Source organism: Daphnia magna, linkage group LG2, assembly GCF_020631705.1.
Source record: "Daphnia magna isolate NIES linkage group LG2, ASM2063170v1.1, whole genome shotgun sequence".
NCBI lineage: Eukaryota > Metazoa > Arthropoda > Branchiopoda > Diplostraca > Daphniidae > Daphnia > Daphnia magna.
The window spans coordinates 12,024,126-12,047,821 of record NC_059183.1 but is presented as its reverse complement, the minus strand read 5'-3'; the positions used below and the strand labels follow the sequence as shown (position 1 = coordinate 12,047,821).

Sequence of the window (23,696 nt, the reverse complement as noted above, 5' to 3'; positions counted from 1 at the left end):
CGTGAAAAGAAGAAGATTGAAGAGGTGAGCTGATGAGGCAAGTTTGAGGTTTTTTTGTGTTACTCTCTTTTGAATGTTCAATGACAAGACACAACTTTCTTCCACTCGTTCGTCATGTTTGGATAGACGGAATTTTCTTGACAGATCAATTCGCTTTTTTTTTTACTACCCACAAGTCCTACCCCCGATTATGCAACCCCCCCCACCAAAAAAAAACGAACTTTACATTTATACTTCTTCTGTAGCATTTTTTCTTTCTTTTTGGAATCAGTATATTGCGTGTGGGATGTATTCAAAAGGTTTTTCACCCTCTTGCACGGTAGCCGACCGGCAGTTGATCGCCCAATTATAATCGAAAACTAGAAAGAAAGAAAAAAACACGCAACCACACAAGATGGGATTCTCTCTTTATCTGAATGTCCGTTAGCAATCAAACGAGATTATCCTCCCATTTGCCTTTGATGGGAAGAAATAGAAGGGAAAACCAAATGGCAGTTTGAAATTGCAGCAAGATACACGATACTTTAATGAACGGCTCAGAGATTCCGATGCGCCAAATCTTTTCCCGTTTTCATTTTTTTCAGATTATACTTGTCTCAGACGCTTGCCCATTTACTGCATTTGATATATTCTGATGCAAAGAGAGAGAAAGAAAAAAATTTCTTCCTTAGATGGACGACAAGGACGATTCCACTGATCTCGAATGTCGTGCAACCCGAGTGAGCGGAATCGCATCCATCTTCAAGTCTGTGTTTCCCCCCTCTTTCCTTCTGGCAATTGCAGCTTTGTTTTGTTTCTGCTTCTTTTTATTTCTTCCACCCACTAAATCGTCGAATAGCTTCGGGAGTTAATGACGTTATTTTTCTTTCTCTAGCTACATCCAATACCTTAAAGGTTTTTTTTTATTTTACGGGGCAAACTGGCAGTCAAGCCCAAACTGCTTTGAACATTAAAAACCGAATTGCGTTATTCTTGTGACACAAAGTCGCCGACTCCCTTTCTACACCCAAAATTAACGGCCGCACATTCATTTTCTTCCGGTTTTTCGTTTTCAAAAGCAAAAATAAGTAACACGTGATGATGACGCCATTTACCAAGCCCTTTAAAGATCGCCACCCAATATCTCCTTCAAAAATGCCAGCATGAATGTGAGAAAATGAAAACACACAAGAGTCTCAATTAGGGGAACCAAATGGCTGGGCACTGGATACGTGAAAAAGCAAGTAGCAAAAGGCATGACGTGTTTTACGCGTCATTAAAAATGTGGGGTATACAACGAGAACTACCTCCCCCCCTTCCGATGTCTTTACATTGTTGAACGAATGCCAATAAAAATATGACCCCCAAAAAATCGTTGCTGCTGCATTTGCTACTTGCCGTCATACAACCACCGTGAGAATCATGTCCAGCATCTTTCTATTGTTGCCTCATCTTCCGTGAAAACCACAATCATCCCGCAGGGGTTTTTCTTTTCCTAGCTGCGGGCGTGTCAAGTTCAAATATCCCGCATTTTTTTTTTTGTCTTTCTTTGTTACCGATGATTCCCTATTATTTATGTAAAATACTACTGAAATATTCAACAACCTGAATTTTCAAATATAACGGAGCCCGAAAGATTGTAGAAAAGAAAAGGAATTTTTTTTTTTTATTTTATTCGGATGTGGTTTTTCAGTTACACCGGGAAAAAATCACGGGCACCTAATGACGTAAATTAGCGTGTACTTTGTTCGTGTCATTGGTGCGTGAGAATGTCAACAAAAAAAAAAAAAAGAAAGAGAAAATCCCAGCCATCAACCCCCGTAGATTGTACAGTTTAATCTAGACTCTTGAGAGCGATCAAGTATAGCCCACCATACACCGATGTTTTTTGTTTTTTTATTACCGATTGTTAGTTAAAGTTAGCCCAGATTTTTCTTTTCCCTTTGAACAGCGCAGCAGAACCCGTTTCCCTTTTGTAATTACGTAAACGACTAATTGGAATTCAGATTTCTACTCGAATCGCCTCCAGCATTCGGCAGAATCGTTCTTCTTTTCCTTTCGATACACTTAAAAAAACAAAACAAAAACAAAACATAAGCGAACGACATGGCGTGAAATCTCCGGGCCAGGATGATTTGCGACGCACGTCGGTCTCGCCGTTGCGTGTCGTTAATTTCAAACGAAAACGAAATCACCACTCTCTCTCTTTCTCTCTCTCTCTTTTCAATGCCAATTCATATGACTACCAAATTCACCTCCTTTTTCTCATTAAAAACACAACATAATTGAATTGCAAATTTCAGAAAACAAGATCATGCCAAACACAGCTGTCCAAACCCCGAGGATAAATGGAGGGCAATCCCCCATGACATATGGCGCGACGATCATCAGCCATCTATCGGCAACGGTTGTAACACCATTGACAATAAATTTTGACACACACACACACACAAAAGTTGAAATTTTTATCTGAAAAATCTACGTTCGGGAACGTCACATAGGAGTTGTAGGGGGGAAAACGGCTGAACACAAATGGCCCGAGGGGATCCTTTTCCCTCCCTACTGGCTCGATTCCAAGATGGAAAAAAACAAAAACAAATATAAAGCGTTGAAAGGTAAGAGAAGAAAGTTAAGGGCGTTGCTGCATACGGCTGTGTAAATATACGGTGAGCGGGGCGCACACACAGACACACACACACACCCCTTTTTTTTCTTTTTCTTTTTTTAAACCGATAGAGCGAGAACTAAAATGAGACTCAAAGAAACTCCCAAGTTGAAGGTCGTTAAACCTATTCTTTTCTTGAGGCCGTTCAGGCTGGACACCACTGGACTGGACTTCCAACGGGTCAAGCATCAAATAGTTTCAACCTCATTTACTTCAGCTACAACAAAAAAATTTTAAAAGCCGTGCAAACTCAAAAGGTATTGCGGCTTCTTTTTATCGGCACAATTGTCAGAGGACAACAATCGTTCCGTTAAAAAAAAAAATAAATAAATAAATTTATAAAAATAAAACACGCCAAACGCGAGAATAGTTTCCGCTCTGCTTTTTTTTTTTTTAATGTGTTCTCCGGCTACTTTGGCCAAAATTTTCTCTTCCGTTTCAAATGGCACACACACACACACACACAAAAAGGACATTATTATTTTGGGACAGAGAGAAAATAAAAAAAGGGGGGCAAATAAATAAAATCAAATCAGCAGACATGAGAATAAAAGACCGGAATAGTAATCATCATCACACAGGACAATTTTGAGGGAAAAAAAAAAAAAAACCCCGACCTGAATATTATCATCATTTTATTTGAACGCCGGGCGCAGAATTTTTGTTCTTTGAAGGTAGGGGAGGTGACACAGACGGCAGTGCGTATGTTACTCGTTAACAACAATAATCATCATCATCGCGACGGAAACATGGCGAGTTGCCGTAAGTATGACATGACACGAGTGACACCGGATATGATGTGGCGGCATCACACAAACGCCTTTATTCTTTTTACTCCATTTTTTAAAAATTACATTTTACGGGATTTTCGGATGGTAATGCGTGGGAGTCAATAATAACGGCAACAGTGTTATAAAAAAAACCGTGAATAGAAAATTTAAATGTCATCAAAAAGACTTTTTTTTTTATTATCTTTTGTTTGTCGTGTTGTTTTGACCGGTCAATCATGTTATGTAGGTTCCAAACAAAAAGAGGAATGGGAAACGAACGGAATGGAAGTTATTCGGCCGTGCGTGACTAACGCCTTTTTTTTTTTTTTAGCTTTTAGTTTACTGCGGATGCACACTGATGCAGCAGCTATACAGAGTTGATTACCTACACATTCCCCAAATGTAATTCCCTTTTCTTTTTTTAATTCTCTTTTTTTTTCCTCATTCTTTTTAAACAGAGGAGGAGGAAATCAATAGACACAATTCTCCAATCGTCCTCCGATGGATATAAAATTGAATCTAATACTCCATAGAGACATATGCATTATAAAGCCACGCCCACTACTCAACAAAAAAAAAGGGGGGGGGGGTGAGGTTATCGAGAATAAAAATGTGTAGCTTCAACTGTAACCATCTGCTGCCAACTTCAGTCGGCTGCTTCACAGCAGATGGCCTCCCCCCTCACACGCTAGACGCAATCATCAGAATAGCGGGGAGAAAGAAAACAGACATCCAGTCTGCTGCTGCAGCGGCAAAGTCGAATTAGCGAGGGCGTCCCTGTCTTGTACGGTACCCACTAGCGCGCGCGCGAGCCCCGTCACCTCATCCATCATTGCGCACAAGTTCTCTCTTTTACAGGAACCTGCTGCTGCCCAAGAGTGCCGTTACACGCGCCCTAACACACCTTACCTATTTGGCACGAAAAGAAGGCATCTCAAAACAACGTAGAGGCGATAATCAATAGAGAAAATGTTGTTTTTTTTTTTCGCTAATAGACGACTAATAAAATAAAAGGATAAGAAGGTGCGACCTTGCATGTGTGTTTCTTTCACTTACATTCATTTTACGGCCATCAAATAGATTCGTTAAAGCTTGACCGAATTGCCGGCATGAGATGGGAGAGGACTTAAAGAATAGCGAGACAAAGAGAAAAAGAGAGATTGTTTTCGCATTCTACCTTGACACAGAATCAAAGAGCTGTTTTAGAAAAGGATACAGACTGCAAAAAAAAAAACTCTCTCTCTCTCTGGTGTGTGCGCCGCCTCAAAGTCGAAGAAATGTTGCAATCTCTTTCACAGGGGAAAACAGAAATGCAATGGGATTCATTGTGCAGAAAAACACCGATGCGTAACGAATGGGGGTACTGTTTATCCCAATGGAAAAAAAATATGGTTTTCTTTGGGTTCATCATTCTTTTAGACATTGACGCAATCAAAACCGATACTGCATAATTCATAGCCACCGCGAATCAGCGATCACTCAAGTGGAAAGTTGTGCGTGTATCACCTTAATTATTATTCCTTTTTTTCTTTTTCTTTCTCTAGATCTCACCATTCCCTCCCATTTTAGGATTTTTAACACGACAGCGACGTTTGTGTCACTCTGGTGCAATCCTTTTTTCCCCCCTCTTTTGTTTTCCATACGTTCTGGAGGGGGGGGGGGATGACGATCGGGTGTCAATCGATGCCAACGCGGAAGCTTTTGCTCCAGGTCACGAACATTTTGTTTAACCCTCTAAAACAAATACGATAAACCCACGTTGTGTTAAGGGACTACAAGAAAAATAAGAAACGGATGTGTCCCTTTAAAAAAAAGAGAAAAAAATATATTCTTTTTGTTCTTTTCCAGCTGGCCGGATGCTACAAGTTCGAACCCATGACTTTGCTCCACGCCTATAGAGATTCTTCGCCACAACACCTGGACGCTGAACAGCTTCGCTCGTGCGCTTCCATCTGCCCACCGTTAACAAATTTCTTTGAATTATTCCTCCCACTACTGTAGGAAGAACAATTCGAGAAACAAAATTTCATTGTTTTTCATTAGCATTATCTCGAATTCAAAAGAAAAAAGAAAAACAAAAGTAAAAATCCCTTATTCAACACGTCAAAAAGTCACTACTACTCTGGATGAAGAAAATGTGGGGTTTTTGAAACACCAGAAAGAGTTGTTAAAGAAAAAATAAAGGCTCAAATTTCTCCTAGAATGTTCAAGCAGAAGGGGAATATACAACAGCTGTGCTTTTTTTTTTTTTGATTCTTCTTTTCTTACCAGTACGTCAGAGAGAAAACCCCATAGAAAAAGAATGTTTTCTAAGAAGAAAACAAAAAACACGCGAGGGATTGTAAAACGAGACGGCATGGAAGTTGAATGCTAAAAAGCAAAGGTGGGAAGGAGTCGAGAAAGAAGAGAAGGCGGAATAGTTTTTCAATCACATGCACTCGCCTTTCGTCCTCACTTCTACTCCCCCCTCCTCCCATTGGAATAATAAATAATTTGACAAAAATGCTAGCCGCAACGATGCCTCATGACGAGAGAAACGTGCGCAGAATTGGTGATCTGGTCGTTCACACTGCAACCATCACGAGCCCGCAAGAGAGAATCTCATTACCATCGCAAGAAAGAAAAAAAAAAAAACCCAACTACTCTGCCTCCCCACCTCATAACATCCGCCCGGGTGTTGTTACCAACCCACAAAAAAAGGAAGGAAGAAAGAAAAAAAAATAAAAATAATAAAGACTCTACGACCTTCGTCTACACATTGATAATCATGGCATTCTCTTGTCATAACTCCAAAAGGAAAAATATGATTTTTTGTTTTCCCCCTACTAGGTGAGAGCACGACTCTCGATCCATTCTCGACCCTCCGCACAAGATCATTGTGCGTCGGCAAATAATAATAAAAAAATAAATAGTTACGTATTCAAACCAGGTAAATCACAGGTGTTTGTCCCTTTACCTTTTCATTCTTTTCTCGTCGGTCACGACCAGTACGTCACGGAGGCCGAATCATCATTAGCGTTGGTGGAAAGTCATCGTATCAAAAGAAGATACAAACACGCAAAAGATGTTTGGTGGTGGTGCCCCCATTAATGACCGAAAAAAAAAGAAAGAAAAGTTCGAGGTCGACCATTGTTTCTTTAGGCCTCTTTTTCAAATGCTGAGCACACACACACACACCTCAGACATCATCTAACAGATAGAAAGCCTATTGTCAGAGCGTCTGCGGGGATGGACTGGGGGTTGAAAAGAAAAGGCATCCACCACAGGGGGGCGCATGATGATGCCACTCTTTAGTCAATGTCTTATCATGGTTTGAAAGAACAAGACCTACAAAAAAGATTATACGGGGGGAAAAGAGTCATAAACAAACGGAGAAAAAAAAGAAGATATTTCATGCGTCGGCGCCGATGATGAAGCCATCTTCCACGTATTAAAGATAGTATCGCAATTTTATTTGTTTTTCTCTCTCAAGTGGAAATAGTCAAAGACCTTTTTGTTCACTAAGTGCGTACGATGTTGAAACGTTTTTTTTTTTTTTTTTCTCAGGCACGAAAGAAGATGAAGCGATTCCCCCCGTACATTGTATAACTACTAGTATCTTTAACTGGAACGGGATCAATACGATCACTCAAGAAAAAAAAAAAAAAAACTTGATGGTGTAGGGGAAAAGAAACGCCGAGTCGGCAAACAGAGGAGCTCAATGATGGAGCTGGTGCGTGCAGAGAGAGAGAGAGAGAGCGGGAGTGACATAATGAACGCGTGATGCTTCGTTCCTTTTTGGCACACACAAAGATCCCCCCACCATTTTCTCAGCGATAACTGGCACGCAATAGCCATCACTCTCTTGATCATTCCGTGTGTGCCAAATGAAAAGACAAGAAGAGCAGCAGCAAGAATTTTTCTTACTTTGAAGAGAAAAGAAGGTCTCCAAAAATAATAATAATAATAATTCCTTTTTTTTTTTTTTTTTTTTTTTATGTTTCATCCTCACGTCGTTCTTCAGACCGCCATCGATTCAACACACACATGGAATGGAACAGCAGGGATCTAATAAAAGAGACGAGGACCGAGGGGCCGATCGATTCAGGGCGGACTCTCCATCGCTCATATTGCGCGACACTTGTTATTACTTACATATTATCCAGATAATAAAAAAAAAGGCCTCTCCCCTTTTTTTTATTATTGATCTATCCTTTTTCATTGTAAATTGAATCATAATACAAGATGATTGCATTAGTGATTTTTGGTCATATATTTTCGGGGAAATAATTCAATTAAAAATATATATATAAATCTATGGGGTAGTAAGGGAATCACAGTGTTCACACAACAGACTAACGAGTAGTTTGAGATCAAGAGCATTTATATGTATACCGCCGTCTAGTCATGGGAACCGTGTCAAAGTAAAAGTTACCAGTTAGTAAGAGAGTGGAGGGGGGTGAGAGAAGATGATGGATATGGAAGGGACCCATTTCCGGACCGGAATACACGCCCGAAGAATACGGACAAAAAAATTATATATTTTTTTTTTTCGTAAAGTTGAAAATGAAATTAAACATTCTTTTTTAGTGTGTGTGTGTGTGTACGTTTCCTTTCTTTTTGTCTCTGCCACCCCCCTTCTGACGTCTTCTAACGTCCCCCTAACATGAAATAGAATTCAGACGGAAGAAATTTTCTCTTTAAAAAACAAAAATTCTCATCCGGGAGAAAATTACAAAAAAAAAAAAAAAATGGAAAAGACATCCGTCATCTTTCTTTCCGCCTCAAAGTTCAAACAAAGCAAATCACAGAGTTAGGTGTTTAGGTTCAAAAATAATTAAGTATATTTGTCAGGCAAAAAAAAAAATCATTATTAGACGTAGACAGGAGGGGAAACCAAAGATGACGACGTCTAATTGTCACCAAAAAAAAAGAAGCCTATATTAAAAGAATCATTCAAAAACGAAAGAATAGACGAGACATTTTTTTTTCCTTTCTATGAGACAAAACAAAAATAAAATAATACGAAGCGCCCGGAAAAAAAAAACCTTCTATCCATTCCTGAGGGTCTCTGCTGCTATGGCAGGGCCTTTGACAACGACCCCGATAAGAGCATTGACTTGGAAGAAGCTTTAAGACACCAATCTGTTGTTGTCCCTTTTATGTTTTGTTTGAAAACATTTTATTTTTTTCTCCTTTTTGGATTTTCATGTGACCTGGTTAGTAGTTCCTCTAACTAAGAAAAGAAGAAAAGGACAATGGAATCGCTAGATAAAAATGAGGGGAGAAAAATTGAGAGAATGGGACATAAAAAGAATGGCGCCAGACTGCAGGGGGAGTTGTGTCGCTTTAATGGTTCGATCTATTAACTCCCGTATTCCTCCTGACTATCAAATTTATTATTCAATCATTTTTTAAACACTAAAAAAATCGAATTATTTTTTTATTTCAAGAAAAAAAAAATAATTTTTAACCCTCCCCAGGTCGTCTTTTTTTTTTTTGACAGATGGCAACAGGGCACGGCCTTGTGAGCCGTGAGTGGGCCGTGCCAGTCGTGACAGCCCCGCTTTCTCTCCCTCTTGTCTATGTGTCCGTAAGAGATGCGACTTTTCTGTAAACAAACGATGGGATCACGTAACGGTTCCACTGGACAGCACGCACAAACAACGCACACGACATCTACCTATATAACGTACAGAAAACAACAACAATAGGCTTGTCTTTTGGAAACAAAAGAGAATCGTGAATGATGTGCGGTTTTCCATCTTCTTCGTTCCCTCCTTGAAGAATAACAAAGAAAAAGCGAAAAAAAAAAATGTGTTTCTAGATGGGGATGAAAAGCGAAAAATGCGGGTACATGTGTTGTCATGGTAACCAAAAACCTGTATCCGTCATTCCGACTGATTCTTCTTCTTCTTCAACTCGTTATTATAATGCGCTCACGAATAAAAACGAGTCCCCCCCACGTCTGCGCTTGATTGCGTTTGTTGTTTGATAAAAAAAAAGAAGAGAGGCGAAACAAAAAATTATCTGGCCTTGGTATGGTAGGATAAACGCCCGAATCGTGAATTGAATTGCTCACAAGAGCATAAAAACTAAAAGGCTCTTTTTTTCCCCCCTCTCTATGGAAGAAAAAAAGAAAAGACAACATACACACATTATGCGCATTAAGAAGAAGAGAGGAGGAGTGTAAAGATAGCCGATAATTTTTGTTTTCTTCTTTTCTATGAAAGCAGGAAAACCCGTATCATTGGCTTCCACGACACGATCCAGTTAGGTTGGTCAGTCAAAGAAATGAAAAAAACAAAAAACACGAGGTAGATCAGATTACTCGTACGTTTGGTGTGCCCTGCCATCATCATCTTGCATTTATGAAAAGTGAAGGAAACCTGATTACGATCGTTAACCGCAACCCAGAAAAGAGTGAAGCCCCCGGAAGCCCCAAGTTCATCATCATCCTGGACTACCACAGATTACGTTGCAAAAAAAAAAAAAATTATCGTCCGATTCATCCGGCCCACCCCCCAATGGCCGTCCCTAAACTCCAAGTGCACAGTGAAATGCAACCAGCTCACAGATGAGGGAGGAAACAGATTGTGTGGTTATGCTCAACTGTTAGATGAGCGGATTGCATGAGCAGAGCGAAGATATCACACATCTCTTTCTCGTTTGTTTCGCTGCGTAGATGTAGCTCAGATTTATTTTTATACCCAACAACCGGAACTGATGCTCTTCACGCTTGTCACATTCGTCCTTTTTTTCCCCTTCCTGTTCTTCTTTCTACTCCGATTCATCACACAGCACCTCGACAAGATCACACACAGAGGAACCGTTGCGAAAGAGATTTTCTTTTTTCCACAAAATGTTTCCCCATCTTCCAAAAGAAATTACAAAAGAGTCAACGAATCTATAGAAAGCGGCAAGGCACGTAGAGACAGACGGCACACACGGCAAGGTCATCGCCATTTTATGGGACGTAGAAACAGCTTCACCCACCCAAAAATCTTTTGCGTCATTAAGTAAATAGGAATAAAAAATCGAACAGAAGGTACGTATGTGTGTATGTGTACATTGCAACAGGATGCAGAGAGAATGTTCTTTTCTTTTTTGAGGATCAATCGACTGAAATGAAACCGACCAAAAGAACCGAGGCAAAAGTGGCCTTTAAAAAAAAAAAAAGGAAATTTTTTTTAGCCCTCCATCTGTGTGTGTGTGTGTGTGTGTGGGTGTGTATATTTTTCCTATCGGGCTTGTTCAATGAAACAGGTCTTGTGTTCAAAAGAAAACCAGACACCCTCCGCCTTCTTCTAAACCAAAAACCACAGACATATACACACACTTTGGAGCTAGTGGTTCGTGAAAGAGAAAAATGCTAGGAGCAGATGGATTTATTTGTAACTCACAAATATGTGAACGACGCTGAGGAAAGTAAGAGAAACAAAAAAAAAATATGGAACCTGAATCACCGGGAAAAAAAGGGGATGAATAAAACATGAATGTAGTTGTGTCGTTTCTACACACACCTGAAGGAAGAGGAAGAAGAAATTCATCGTACGGAGGGGGGAGCCCATTCAATTATACAGCACCTTTTGCATTATTATACCTGTTCCGAGATCACACACTTGAACAGAAAAGAAGAAGAAAAAATGAAACTAGCTCTTTAGTTTTTTTTTTTCCCCATCAAAACGGGATTCTGGCGACTCTTTGACAGAAATGACACGTTATCCGTAACATCCCATCTTTTTTCTTCTTCTTCTTTTTTCAAAGGGACAAGAAATAAAGTGTCTGGAAATGTTTTACACGTTTTTCTTTTTAAGGAAAAATAAAAGACATCAACTTTAAAAAGGGAGACAGATGGGGGACTCTAATGCGATCAATTGGATGAACGATGAGAAGAGTCCTTTTTCTATCTCTTCAGATTCTGACAAGTTAGAAAGATGTCAGCTCGAGTTAGCTGAGGGCGTGGGTGGGTGTCTCTTCCACCACACGTTCCTAGTGCTAATCAATCAACGGCATTCGATAGTTTGGTATGGCGTGAGCAACGCAACGTGACGAGCTTCCCACTTAAAAAACTAAGTCATTCAGACCATCATGGAGAAAGAAATACCATTCCCCAACAAACTAAAGAAGGTCACCTGATCCCTTTCAACAGACCGGAAAAGCATCTCGTATCAGTGCCAAACCATCGAACGATTGCAGTTCTCAAAAATCACCAATCGGAAAGAAGGGATAATCATTGGCTTTCTTTAAAAGCCCAAAAAAACAAAACAATTAAAGGAGGGATGAAAAAAACTTACCGGGTAATTTCCTCATGTTTCCAATCGGTTGTAATAAAAAGCAGCAAGGCAGCTGCTTCTGGGGCATGTGGATTCACTTATTGCACTGAAAACATTTCCCCTTCGAGAAAAATAAGTTTTGATTTCTCCTTATCAGCAACAACAAAAAATGAAGTTGGTCGTCGGTTTAGCGATATCCACAAAAAAATATTCTACCCTCACTCTCTCTTCACTTGACTTTCCAACACACACACCGCACCACCAAACCACCACATAAACACACGAGAATAAAGTAATTTTTCAAAAGAGAGAGAGGAATACGAGTGACTGGTCCGGCTCAGTGGCAACTTGGGAATGAAAGCGTAGAGTCTGTTTGGCGTGTTCGCCTTGTGTATATCCTGTTTTATTTCTCTTTTAACACAGAGACTTGCGAGAGAGAGAGAGAGAGAGAGAGAGCCACGAGGGGAGGAGACCAGAAGTTTTTCTCTCCCCTTCCAACCACAACGCGCCGGACAATAAAACTGTGAGCCGTTGGCTCCAGTTGGAGGCAGTTGAAGGGGGGGGAAAAATGGGCCAATGCGTCAAGCCAAAATCAAAGCACAGCATTGCATTTTGTTTTTCGTGCTAGAGTAAATGTTACTATCTGAATTTCAGTAAAATGATACTGACGTATTTATTTTTAAATTGAAAAATAAAAAAAATTAAATTTGGAGAACTAATCAAAAATAATTTAGATTCAAAGTTCAGCAAAGTAGAATTTTGTTTTCTTCACGAGAGATAGGGAAGAGGGGGTCATGACCATGATCGCATCTGGTCAATCAAAGCAGACCCAAAATGGCGGATAGTATGCTATATAGAAGAAAGGAACCTTGCTTTTTTTTTTTTGGAGGGAAGTTTTCAGAATCCCCTGAGGAGGAATGGAAAAGATGGAAGGGGGGGTTAAATAAAAAGCGAACCAAGAAGAAAAGAAAAGTAACCTCTGCCTCTGGAAAACATTTTGTGAGGAAAAATATTACACAGACAAATAGACTATGCATATACACGAGGGGCTTTTTTCGTTTTCTCTTTTGTCGTTTACTTTCGTCCAGTTCTCTTCGTCTCTGTATTCGTTCAACCTTGAGTTTTAGAAGCATCCGTCATTTTTATCTCCAGAAGCCACGTGTTCCGTCTCTGGTTTGTGCCCACACAGCCCTCCATAATCAGCTGCCAAAAACTACTTTGCCAACTCTTACTTTTTCAATCGATTTAGAGCCACGAACTTGTAACGATGTGCTGACCTTTACAAATGGAAACCAGCTCATCCATGAGATGAACTAGGGTCATGGATGAACGCGCTCGTGTTTTCCCTAAAATTGAACATCCGTTTCTGTTTGGTCTCTTTTTTTCTGTCTGCGTATAAAGTCCCGGATGTTTCGCGATTGACCACACCGTCAGCCATTTTGAACGGTGTGCGTTCTGTTTGAGAGGGTTGGAATGGAAGTCTAGGTTCTCTATTTTTGTCTTTTGTTTATACATATTTCTCAACTTTTTGTTTTATTTTGTTTCGTCATGTACTAATGCAGCTGTCGCAAGCAGCAGCAGGTGAATTTGAACCTCGTTCCTTTCCAGAATAATTGCAGGGCGTTAATTTGTTCCAGGTTTCACGGAAGCACGGGCTCCAAAACGAATGTTAAAAAAACATTTGACAGTTTATTTATTTTTTCCCAAAAAGCCCTGGAGGAAAAAAAAAAACAAACGCACACCTGTCCGACATGTTTATCTTTTACGTTACCTCTCCCTCTTTCTTTTGTTGATTGAACAAAAGAACCAAATTAGAATCATCCGTAAGTCATCGTTTCTTTTTTTCTTGTTCTTGGTTGAGTTGACCAATGGGTCATTTTTATGCCCACGTTTTGGGCTGCCGGTTCGATTTGTATTCCCTCCCGATGATTTCGTACTTCTTGGGGGAGAGGTTTGGAGTGAAACCCCCGCCGAGTTTTTTCGTCAGATAAACAAAAGACAGAAAGCCATGTTTTCATTCCCCCCGTCTTTTTTTATGATGATTTTCCTTATGTCGTATTTGGTTTTTTGTTGTTGTTTTTTTTTCATTTTCCTTACACCGCGTGATAGGGTTTCACGATCGTACGATCGTAACGTCATGCTCAACTCGTAGGGAAAAAGAAAAACTTATAGTTTATTATACAAAACAGATACACACGCAAAATAAGGCGCGAGTCAAGGTTATGTGTATGTCAGTCCCGAAATAACAGCTCAATCAATTTTCGCTTAGACGGATGTTATATATCTTTTCCCTTTTGTTTACTTTTCTCAGACTTGGCAATGTGTATCTTGACTAATAATCTGGGCGGGGTGAGTTCAGAGAAAAACAAAATGATTAGGAAAACGTGCTAATGGCTGGACCCATGCAAACCTATCATTTTTCAATTCGAATCGTGACTTTTCGAATTGTGTTGTGATGTGTGTGTGCTGGAGCCATTGGCCACAGTCACAAGGTGAAAGCTATTCTCAACAGATGGCGGTGCTGTCGGTCGTAAACAAATACACAGCACACGCAAAAGGGAAACAAAAGAGAATTGAAAATTGCGAAAGCCAACGACGGGAAAGCGCAACGAACCGGAAAATGGTTGACATTATGAAAAAAGATTGCATAGCGTCCGAGGGTGTTCCATCCAACCTTTTACGTATTTTTATTGTAAACGGAGAGATCGTAATAAAAAGATGGGGTATCCGTATCCCCCCTTGGCGATGGAAAGCATATATAACTCTATGATGTAGGTCTAATACCTTTTTATTTGTTATCCGCAGTTCTGGAACATTGCCCGTAACACGACTAGTTTCAACATACCAGCGCACAAGGTTTTTTCGTAACAGGTTGATTTTTTCACGGTGGAATGCTTTTTATAGATTTTTTTTTTTTTTTTTGTAAAACGGATCGAGATTACAAATGGAAAAACGATGTAAATTAAACTTACATAAAAAAAGGAAACCTTGTCAATAAAAATCTGTTGCCTTTTTTTCGCCATTCAATTTTTCTCCCTTATTTCCATATTCGCTGTCGTCTATTTTCATTAGTGTGCATATTTTACAAACTAATCGAGAAGTGGAGAACTCTTATGGCAACAGGGACCTGTTTGATGAATTATTGATCGCGTTATTCGTATCTCAGTTCTGGCTGACGTTTTGTGCATGTTTATCAAACTACTTTATCAACAACCTTAACGACTAATGAAGAAAAGCGGGAAACGTCGAGTGAAATGTTCAATTTAAGAAATGCATAAGGACGACGCTAAGGTTTTTACAAGGTGAAAGGGGTTCGTAAACACGTCAACTTCAGCTGTTGCTGGGAAGTTTACAGAGAGAGAGAGAGAGAGACTGGAGGCTATTCACGACACCTTTCAACTGGTTCTTTATATCTTTTTATTTAGACGCAGATTTAGAAAACACATCTGAGGTGTTGCTTGGGTGTTACCCCTGCGGATAGGGAGAAAAGGACTCGCCCACATTTTCCAAGCAACGCTCAGAAATCAATAAATATCGTAGTGAGTAATTCTATGTACATTGCGTCATCTCAGATTTCTGGAATACCAGTTTCACATATTCATCTTTTTGTCTTTCAAAGATAACTCTTTTTTTTTTTTTTTTAACTCTTGTCAGTGAACAGTTCAATGAGAAATGTATTGGCAAACGATGGACATGTCACACATGTAACGAGAGTCAAAAGAAAAAGGGAGCAGCTGTTTCGGAGCTCTTTTTGAATGGCTTTTGCGGGTAGTCCATCTTTTCAACAAGAACTAATGCCCCCATTCCTCTGGCAGTCTTATTTAGGAGGGTGTCCTAAACTAAAAAAAAAAAAAAACTTTTTTTTTTCCTGCGAGGGGGGTCTCATTCACTCCCACATACATAAGGATAAAAGACAGGGAAAAATGCGACAGCATGGCAAATGGTTGGGTGTTGATTGACTTTTTGGGTGACCTGATGAAACCGTTGACAGATGACCAAATCCTCCCCCCAATCTTCACCTAAAAACCCCCGGTGCACTGGCATAATGAAAACGCAGCTGGTTTCCTTACGTATATTATAACATCGACATATGTTTGAATTTTGCTAACCCCATTTTATTCGAACGATCTCCTCTTTTCTTTTTCATGGGATTCCGCATCTGTGTGTCCTTGTCAAGATTGATGTATTTTCAATGTATATCCATTTCGAAGTGGTACGATAAAATGCCAACACGGATCTCGGCGAATAGTTTTGAGATTTGGGTCCGACGTGTTGATAAGAGGGCCTTATGGAGTCTATTCGTCTACGTTCAGCGAAAAAAAAAAGTTGGATGTCTCACGAAGGACGTCAGAGCTACGATATTCGATGCTCTAGAAAAAATTGTTCATCGGCCTCTCGAACTTTTGAACCCTGATGATGTCAACTTGATAAATGCCGAGCTCGCGCTGATGCAGTTAGACAAACTTCGCTCGCATCGACAGCAATAGTTTAAAGGGCATCGCACAAACTTTGGAGAGATGATATCATTCCTGTTATTTAAGCTCACGCGCCACTCAATCATTTCATACCCATTTGGATTGCCTTTAGCAGGAGCGTTATATTTACTGGACCGAAAACACACCAAAGTCGCCCAGGCGGGGGGGGGGGGCCACTGTTGATTGAATCAATAGAGTGATGGACTCACTGGATTCGATTGGTCTTTCGCACAGTGTTGGTCATCATTAAATATGGAGAGAATGATTTGAATAGTGGGGATCAAAAGAGAAGTGAGGCTTCTAAAAGGGCACGTGGCCAAAAGGCCAAAGCAAGTAAAGTGCTCCATTGGATTTGGATCGGAAGGAAACACGGCAGTCCGGATGGTGACCGGCGGTAGACTCTTGCTGGGTCAATCGTGACATTGGCCGTCTTCTCATTTTTAGCCGGAAAGCAATCGATGGACAATTTCACAAAAGGAAACGAATCGTGACCAGCTTCGTTCTCCGTGGTACAAAAGGAAATAATAATAATAAAAATCATGAAATATTGAGTATTAGAGAAAAGAGCAACAAAAGATCGGTCATCATCACGAACGCGCTCGGCTGACTTTCAAATAATAATAATAATAAATGGCAAGATCCAATGACGAATCGAATTTCCACAATGGCACACTCGCAGCACGGCCACTGGCGGGCTATTCACAATTGATAGTCTTCAATTTTTGCATTTTTTTTTTTCCAGTTTCACCTTTATGGAATTAGTTATCCCACTAGCTGCTATCAAAGTCTAATGGAAACAATATCCAACTTTCATTACTTATCGCTTGTAATGACGTGATATTTCTCGTTCAAAATGAATTGAATTAGAAAGTCTCTCTCTTTTTGTTTGGTGCATTGAAAAAAAAGTTCCACCAGCTGTGCGATCGAACGATGCAACATTCACCATCTTCAACAACATTTTTATTTGACAAGAGTTTTAAAAGGTGGCGCATCCGCCATGTAAAGCTGTGCTCTCGATTTATGTAAGAGATACCAATCCACACGGATGTTTGCGACCCAAAAGCTCCACTAGCGGACGCCCGTTAAATCATCCGTTATATTCACAGTCACGTTTCACTTTTGCTATGCTAATGTGAAGAAAAAAACTGCAGCAAAAACATCAGAATCATCGCACGGTGACTGACAAATCATTCTCCACCGTGTTGCTTCCTACTACCGCTGCGAGAATTCATGAAAAAAAAGGGAGAGAGAGACAAACACTATTGAACTGTATCCTAATGCTCCGGCACGTTTTGTTTGCCTATATGGAATGGCCATTTTTTTTGGACTCCGCAAAAAAAAAAAAAAAAATAATATATACACGGCATACGCAAATGCCCCCTTTTTTAAAGTTATTCATTCAGGTCAAAGGTAGTATATCGCATTATTATGATAAACACGCACAACGAAGCGGGAGCACGAGCGCAACACGAGGATAAACAAAAACATTGAAAGTCATGCATGAATAATTGAATATTTATGTGAATGATGCGAATTGAGGGGTGTGAATGACTTACCGGACTGACTTTTGGACACGGATCGACTTTCTTCTCGCGTGACGGCCAGCGAATCCACGCTCTACAATTAAAAAAAAACAAACAAAAAAACATTAGAGATACATTGTAAACGTTTCATTTCGATTTTAATTTAATTCTTACTTGGTGGTTTTTACTGATTCCGGCCGGAACGCCGGATTTGCGGAAGAGAAGCGATCGGCGGAAGACGCTGCTAGCCGGCCGTGTTAATGCGCGGTCACGAGATGGCGCTTGATCCTCGTTGATCAAAACTGCCAAAGCAGAAAAAACAAATTGGAAAACAAATCACGTTAGCTGGAATTATTGAATAACAAATTGATGGATGACGAAACCATCGAGCAATTTTGACAGTAATCGATATTCTACGGTCTAGATAGCGGTCAAACATTTTCTGTTTGGTTGAGCGACCCCCCCAAAAAAATCGAAAAGACAAATCCAATGAGACATGTGCGTTCGTCTATGTGTACCAAGAAAACCATGCAGATTTCATTAGTTGGGAAGCCCAGTCATTGGAGGGGAAAAAAACAGGAGACTGAACGGATGTATGGAGTCACATGGTTATCGGAGCTTCCTTACGTGGGTCCCGATATCATCTCTGCGTGTGCTTTGTTTGCTCTTAGCTGTGCCTCGCATTATTGATCGGAGAGCTTGCACTGTGAACAGAAATCTACCCCCTCTGCTCGCTTGTTTTTCTGTATAGAGACCGAAGAATGAAAAGGCCAAACTGACATCCTTTTTTTTTCTCTTTTTATATTGTATACAATAAAAGTAAATGTGAGGGGGAGGGCAAAGGCTGTAGGCTGTACAACGAGTAGGCCTTACATAAAAGATCATTTAGATTGGCTTGTACTATAGCAGTTTGAAAAGAATCTTGAAAGAAAAGAAGGAAAAAAAAGGCGGCCGCGGGAGTTTGCTCCGGTGAAAAATGATGAGCGGCCAAGAAATTGGATTGGACTTTTGGCTATTTGCTGGACAAGATTTTCCGCGCCTAGTATCCCCAGTGGCACAGAGCTCGTTAACAACCTGAACTTTCTTTTTTTTTTTTTTCCTCTCTTTTTTTTCACGTTCTATCTGTTTTAACCACACAAGGAGAAAGTAAGTAAGCGGATTTTCACGGTTATCCGAGCAGACAGTATTGCCTAGTCGATCATCATTTCTTTCCTTTTGAAAATCCTTTCCTGAACGGTGTGTTGAATCTCTTTCATAACGGCAGTGTATATATTACACCACATAAGCAACGTCTTGTGTCGTACGGCAACGCTGTTATCACGATCCATCACCATTGATATATCAAACAGGAATTTTTTTCTAGTAAACCACCCGCAAAAAATGATTTTAATTGTCAACATTTTTCGACCCATTGGCACGTGAATTCGTTACCCCCAAACGGTTGATAGCGACGGCCATGGACGTTCAGCTGTTGCCGATGATCGTAAAAAAAAAAAAAATGTATATACGAAACATAAAAAGAAGAAAACAACCGGCAGTTTTACGATGATGCAAGTTAGACGGTGGTGGGCGTCCCGTTCGAAAATAAACTAGCCAAGAGGCGGACAGGATGGCAAATGACAATGTCATCAACCGGGCAAAGTGATAGCCCGTCATGTATCCATTCTTTACATAATTATCTTTCAATGGAGATGAGTCTCTTGATGTTTTTCTTGCCAGTGAACCAATTCCATCATCAAAAACAAATAATGTTTCCTGGTTTTTCGAAAAAGGTCAGACACACAAAAAAAGCTCATCATCGTTTACATACGAGACTTTCATATGCCTTCCTCCCGCAGAGAAAAGAAAAAAGACGACAGGAAAGAATTCGACAGATCACGCTGTTCGTCCATTAGTTGGGAGTTTCGTGTCAGACTGGAACGCGCGCCCACCTTGCCCCCACCAAAAGAAAACAAACAATGCGGCTTGCATCTACTTAAATATGTTGTATGCGGTCAAAAACAAGCGATGGGTAGAGAATACGAGAACAGACGAGTAGACTATATAATAATTTCAACAACAACAACAACGAAAAACCACAAGGAAAAACAAAAGTCGGACAAATTGGACGTCTGCCTTCAGTGTAGCCCACCGCATTCTTTGCGCATCTATAATTAGTGTTCCAGGCGGTTCCAATACTGTGTAATGTATATATACTTGCTCTTCAACACGACTGTAACTGTTTACCTCGTTTAACATATTATTTCGTGTTTCAACGCTCGCCTACACGTCAAAGAAATTCATCTCAATTTACAGTTTTCGTATCGATCGCCAACGTCAAACAAGGGAAGGAAAGCAACAACAAAAAATTGAGCGCAAAACTTAGTTATTGATGAGCGGAATAAATCTTGTAAATAAGTTACTTACTGCGGAGGAAATTCGATGTACGAGGTTCGAATCAGGGCCAAACAAAGGGGGAAGAATGTGAAGGAGACGGGGAATATGGTTTAATTAGATTTGCTCTTGTTTCACCCTCGCTGTGTCTTGCATTACGACAAGCCGTTTCGCCATTGGCTCGCTAGTAAGTGGAGGGGGAAAAGAGCTGCTGTGAGCGGTTGCATGTACGGATACTCTGTTTAATTTGACACTTTTCAGACTACCCAGTTTTTTAAGGATATGCCACGACTCTGACGAAAATAGAAAGGCCTGTCGAAATACACACCGAAAAAATACATCGGTGGAAATGGCTGTGCAAAGTGCTGCTGTTTTGGGAAAACACGAGAATCGACGAAGAGTTGGACAATAATTTGATTCTATGTACACGGCTAAGGTGAACGCCCTGATTTTGAAATTGAATATCCCGCCCTTTAAATTTTGAAGGAAAAAAAAAATCGAAATGGTGTCGAGTTTCGAACATTTTTGGGATAATGAAGAGGCGCTAACGATCTTGCATCTTCTCAACACAATGGAAAGTATCAACGAAAAAGGGCAATCAGAATTCAAAGTGCCTATAATTTCTAAAGGGTAGAGATATTTTTCGGGGCGGGAATTTCAAATCCCCTTCATTAAATGGATGAAAAAGGAATGGGGGAGAAAAAAAAATGCGTAATGCACTGTAGATCAACTTGACTTTTATGTCTGAGGAAACTGTCATAGCTTGATAGTTAAGCTCTGTTTATTCATCATTTAAGGGAGGAGCCCTATTCCTTAAATATTCATTTTTTTTTTTCACGGATATGCAGAGTAAGACCATGTTACGTATATGGCGAGTAATGTAACAGCGTCAGATGAATGATACAGTGGGTCTTTTACACCCAAAAAAGGAAAGTTGATGATATGTGTTCTTGTGCAAGATATTCTATAAGAAAAAAAAAAACAACAGGAGGGATAATGTTGGAAGAAAAAAAGCCCACCCAAACTGGCATTAAACATTAAAACACCAAAGTTAAAAATAGAAAATTTTCTTTTCTTTACTATTAATAATAACAAGAGCATTTTAAGCTGTTGACTGATCTCGTCTTTATAGAGAGGGTCGTAAAAAAAAAGCTCCCCAAATAACATGTCAAGTGGGAGCATTTCCGGCCAATAGTTTTTACAACAATTCTTCCCAATTTCCTTCTTTAATTTCCATTTAAATTTCTTGTTTCCCCTGTAGACCTATACAAACAAGAAGTCTTTCCATAACACATGTACAGACACTCAAAAGTTTAGACGGTGGAACTATATTAGCTGTTTATGGCCAGCGAAAGAAAGTGATCTGAAAAAGGTTGAAAATAAATAAATCTGAACGGGGAAACAAAACAAAAAATTCCCGTTGGAATGGAGAAAGAAAATGCATTTTAAAGAAAAAAAAAATTAAAAAAAATAAAAGTTTCCATAGTGAACCGTTTTTTCTGTCTGCACGATCCAATATATAAACATAGAAAAGGTTGCATTTTCATTCTTTTTCTCGGGATAAAAAACTAAATTTGAATATAGATCGACGGAAGAAAAAGAGACTCCCTCTCTACGGGGGGAAGATGTACACAAAAAAACAAAATTCTAGAACGAGAGATGCTGCTAGAAGCCCAAGAAAAAATGGCCCAAACATCGCCCCACATTTTCAATATCGGGCGATTTATGTGACAATAGCCTCCAGGGCGGCGTGTAGTTTGAAAAAAAAAAAGAAAGGGCCTCAAACGATTTTATGACTTTCCTTCATTCGTCTTCGTTCAAACGAGGCATTCCATTTTCACGCAGTCCATTCGTATAATCGAAAACAGCGTCCCTGCGACTGAATAACGACCGCCGATGTGTCCGCTTTTCATTTAAACATTTTCTTCTTCTTCTTCTTCTTCTTCTTCTTCTCCTCTCCCCTATATATTTTATATTCAATTTTTATGTCTGTCAGTCTGACTCTTGTCTATCGTGTTGTCGGTGGCAGGCAGGCGGAGCATTATATTGTAGGCCAGAAACTGAAGAGTCCCCCCCATAAATATCGTTTGCCGACGGTTTGGAAATATAAAATAATATCCTACCAATAATCGATCGTGAACCAAGAACACCCGCAAGGGGATTTACAAGAAAAGGGGGGGATAGCAAATGGAAAGATTGACGAGGCCTGTCACACACGAGCTTATTGGAATCGACGCCCGTTTCTTTAGCCGCGTGACTAAAGGAAGAAGAAATTTCACGTACGAGTAACCCGTTTCCGTTCAACCGACAGCCAAGATGTATCGGTTGGCCGCGTTTAATGAAAAACTGACCGCCGGCACCTCACATACACGAGGAGTTATTATGTGTAATATACATCGATCTCTATATGAGGACTGGGAGTTACAAGAAATTGTCAATCCCCTCTACGGCCGATAGTCTTTTAAATCCCTGGACTATCAAGCAAAAAGCTCTTCCATCCATACAAATTGATTTCCCCCCTTTTAATTTTTTTTGTAGGAAATAAATGCGGGAGAATCCACTTCCGCATTTTCACGTACAGAAAAGATGGACGATTTAATTGAATCAAGTTGCGTTAATCAATCAATGGGCTATAAGAAAGAAAAGAAAAAATGCGTTTTGGGTGTAGGAAAGCCCCACCCCACGACGAGCTTTGCCAAATAAAAAATAGTAATTCCCCGACCCCATCAATAAATAAATAATTACACATTCAGAGACTAATGAGCGCTTTTATTCTAGCTTCTGTGGCTACGTCAATGAAGACTACAGATCGTGAGCCTTTTTTTTTCCCTGTTGGCGAATCAAAGCGTGACAAATCGGGAAGGCAATGGGAGACGAATAGTTTTGTCCACCAGCATCAACATAAAAAAAAAAAAGAGAAGAATTTCTTATTTTCTACTGTCGTGTGGAATGAAAAAAATGATCAGATTCCCTTCACACCGGAGTCGAACCGGCCGAGCGACGATGATGGATGCCTTTGTATCTTAGTCAATGACAACTGCATCCTCGACTTTCCGTATACTGATGTGTTACTTCCACTATAAGTAAAGGAGAAGGGCATATAGTAAACATGAACGCAATGATGATGGATGCGCGAATTTGGTAAAAAAAAACAAACAGCGTTTTAAGAAGTCACGCGGAAAAACGTCCAGATTCATCATCATCACAGTTTGGATTGTTTAAAAAATCGAGATTCTAAAACGAATAGGTAACATGGCCATGTCAACTGAATAGATGAAAGACCATCTAATCTGACGTACACAAATACCTCAAACATTGTCTATCCCCTTTTTTTCCGGGTTTCGTTTAATCCACGGTTGCGCGATCGCCTCAAAATTCTGAAGTGAAAACACAAGAGTAGCTCCCCTCCCTGTAAAGCTGACAATCCCTCGGCCCCAACGTAATAAAGAAGTAAAAATAAAATCGTGCTGGATCGAAAAGGACAGGAGAAAAAAAAAAAAGCTTTATATCCGGATCGATCGGGACCCCCCTCTTTTATTTTGTGTGTGTGTGTGTGTGCTTCCTTTCTAAATCTAGTAGTAGTACTCTGTGTAGATCTAACACATATTTCTCTATTCTTTGATACGTATAGATTTCCTGGCCTTTCCCTTTAGTTG

General features: G+C 40.0%; 1 protein-coding gene across 5 annotated transcripts in view; it reads right to left on the bottom strand.

The window, feature by feature from the left end:
* LOC116917220 (caskin-1) overlaps nt 1–23,696 on the bottom strand; it is a 56,024-nt gene that overhangs the window by 10,618 nt on the left and 21,710 nt on the right. For 4 of the 5 annotated variants that reach the window (XM_032922611.2, XM_032922610.2, XM_032922612.2 and 1 more), the window contains 2 exons: nt 17,842–17,969; nt 17,701–17,761 (listed from right to left, as the gene is read on the bottom strand). In XM_032922611.2, the coding sequence (XP_032778502.1) occupies nt 17,701–17,761; nt 17,842–17,969 (189 nt within the window). Of the gene's footprint in view, nt 1–11,690; nt 12,176–17,700; nt 17,762–17,841; nt 17,970–23,696 lie in introns of those variants that run through there. The other variant, XM_032922614.2, reaches the window with a different exon arrangement.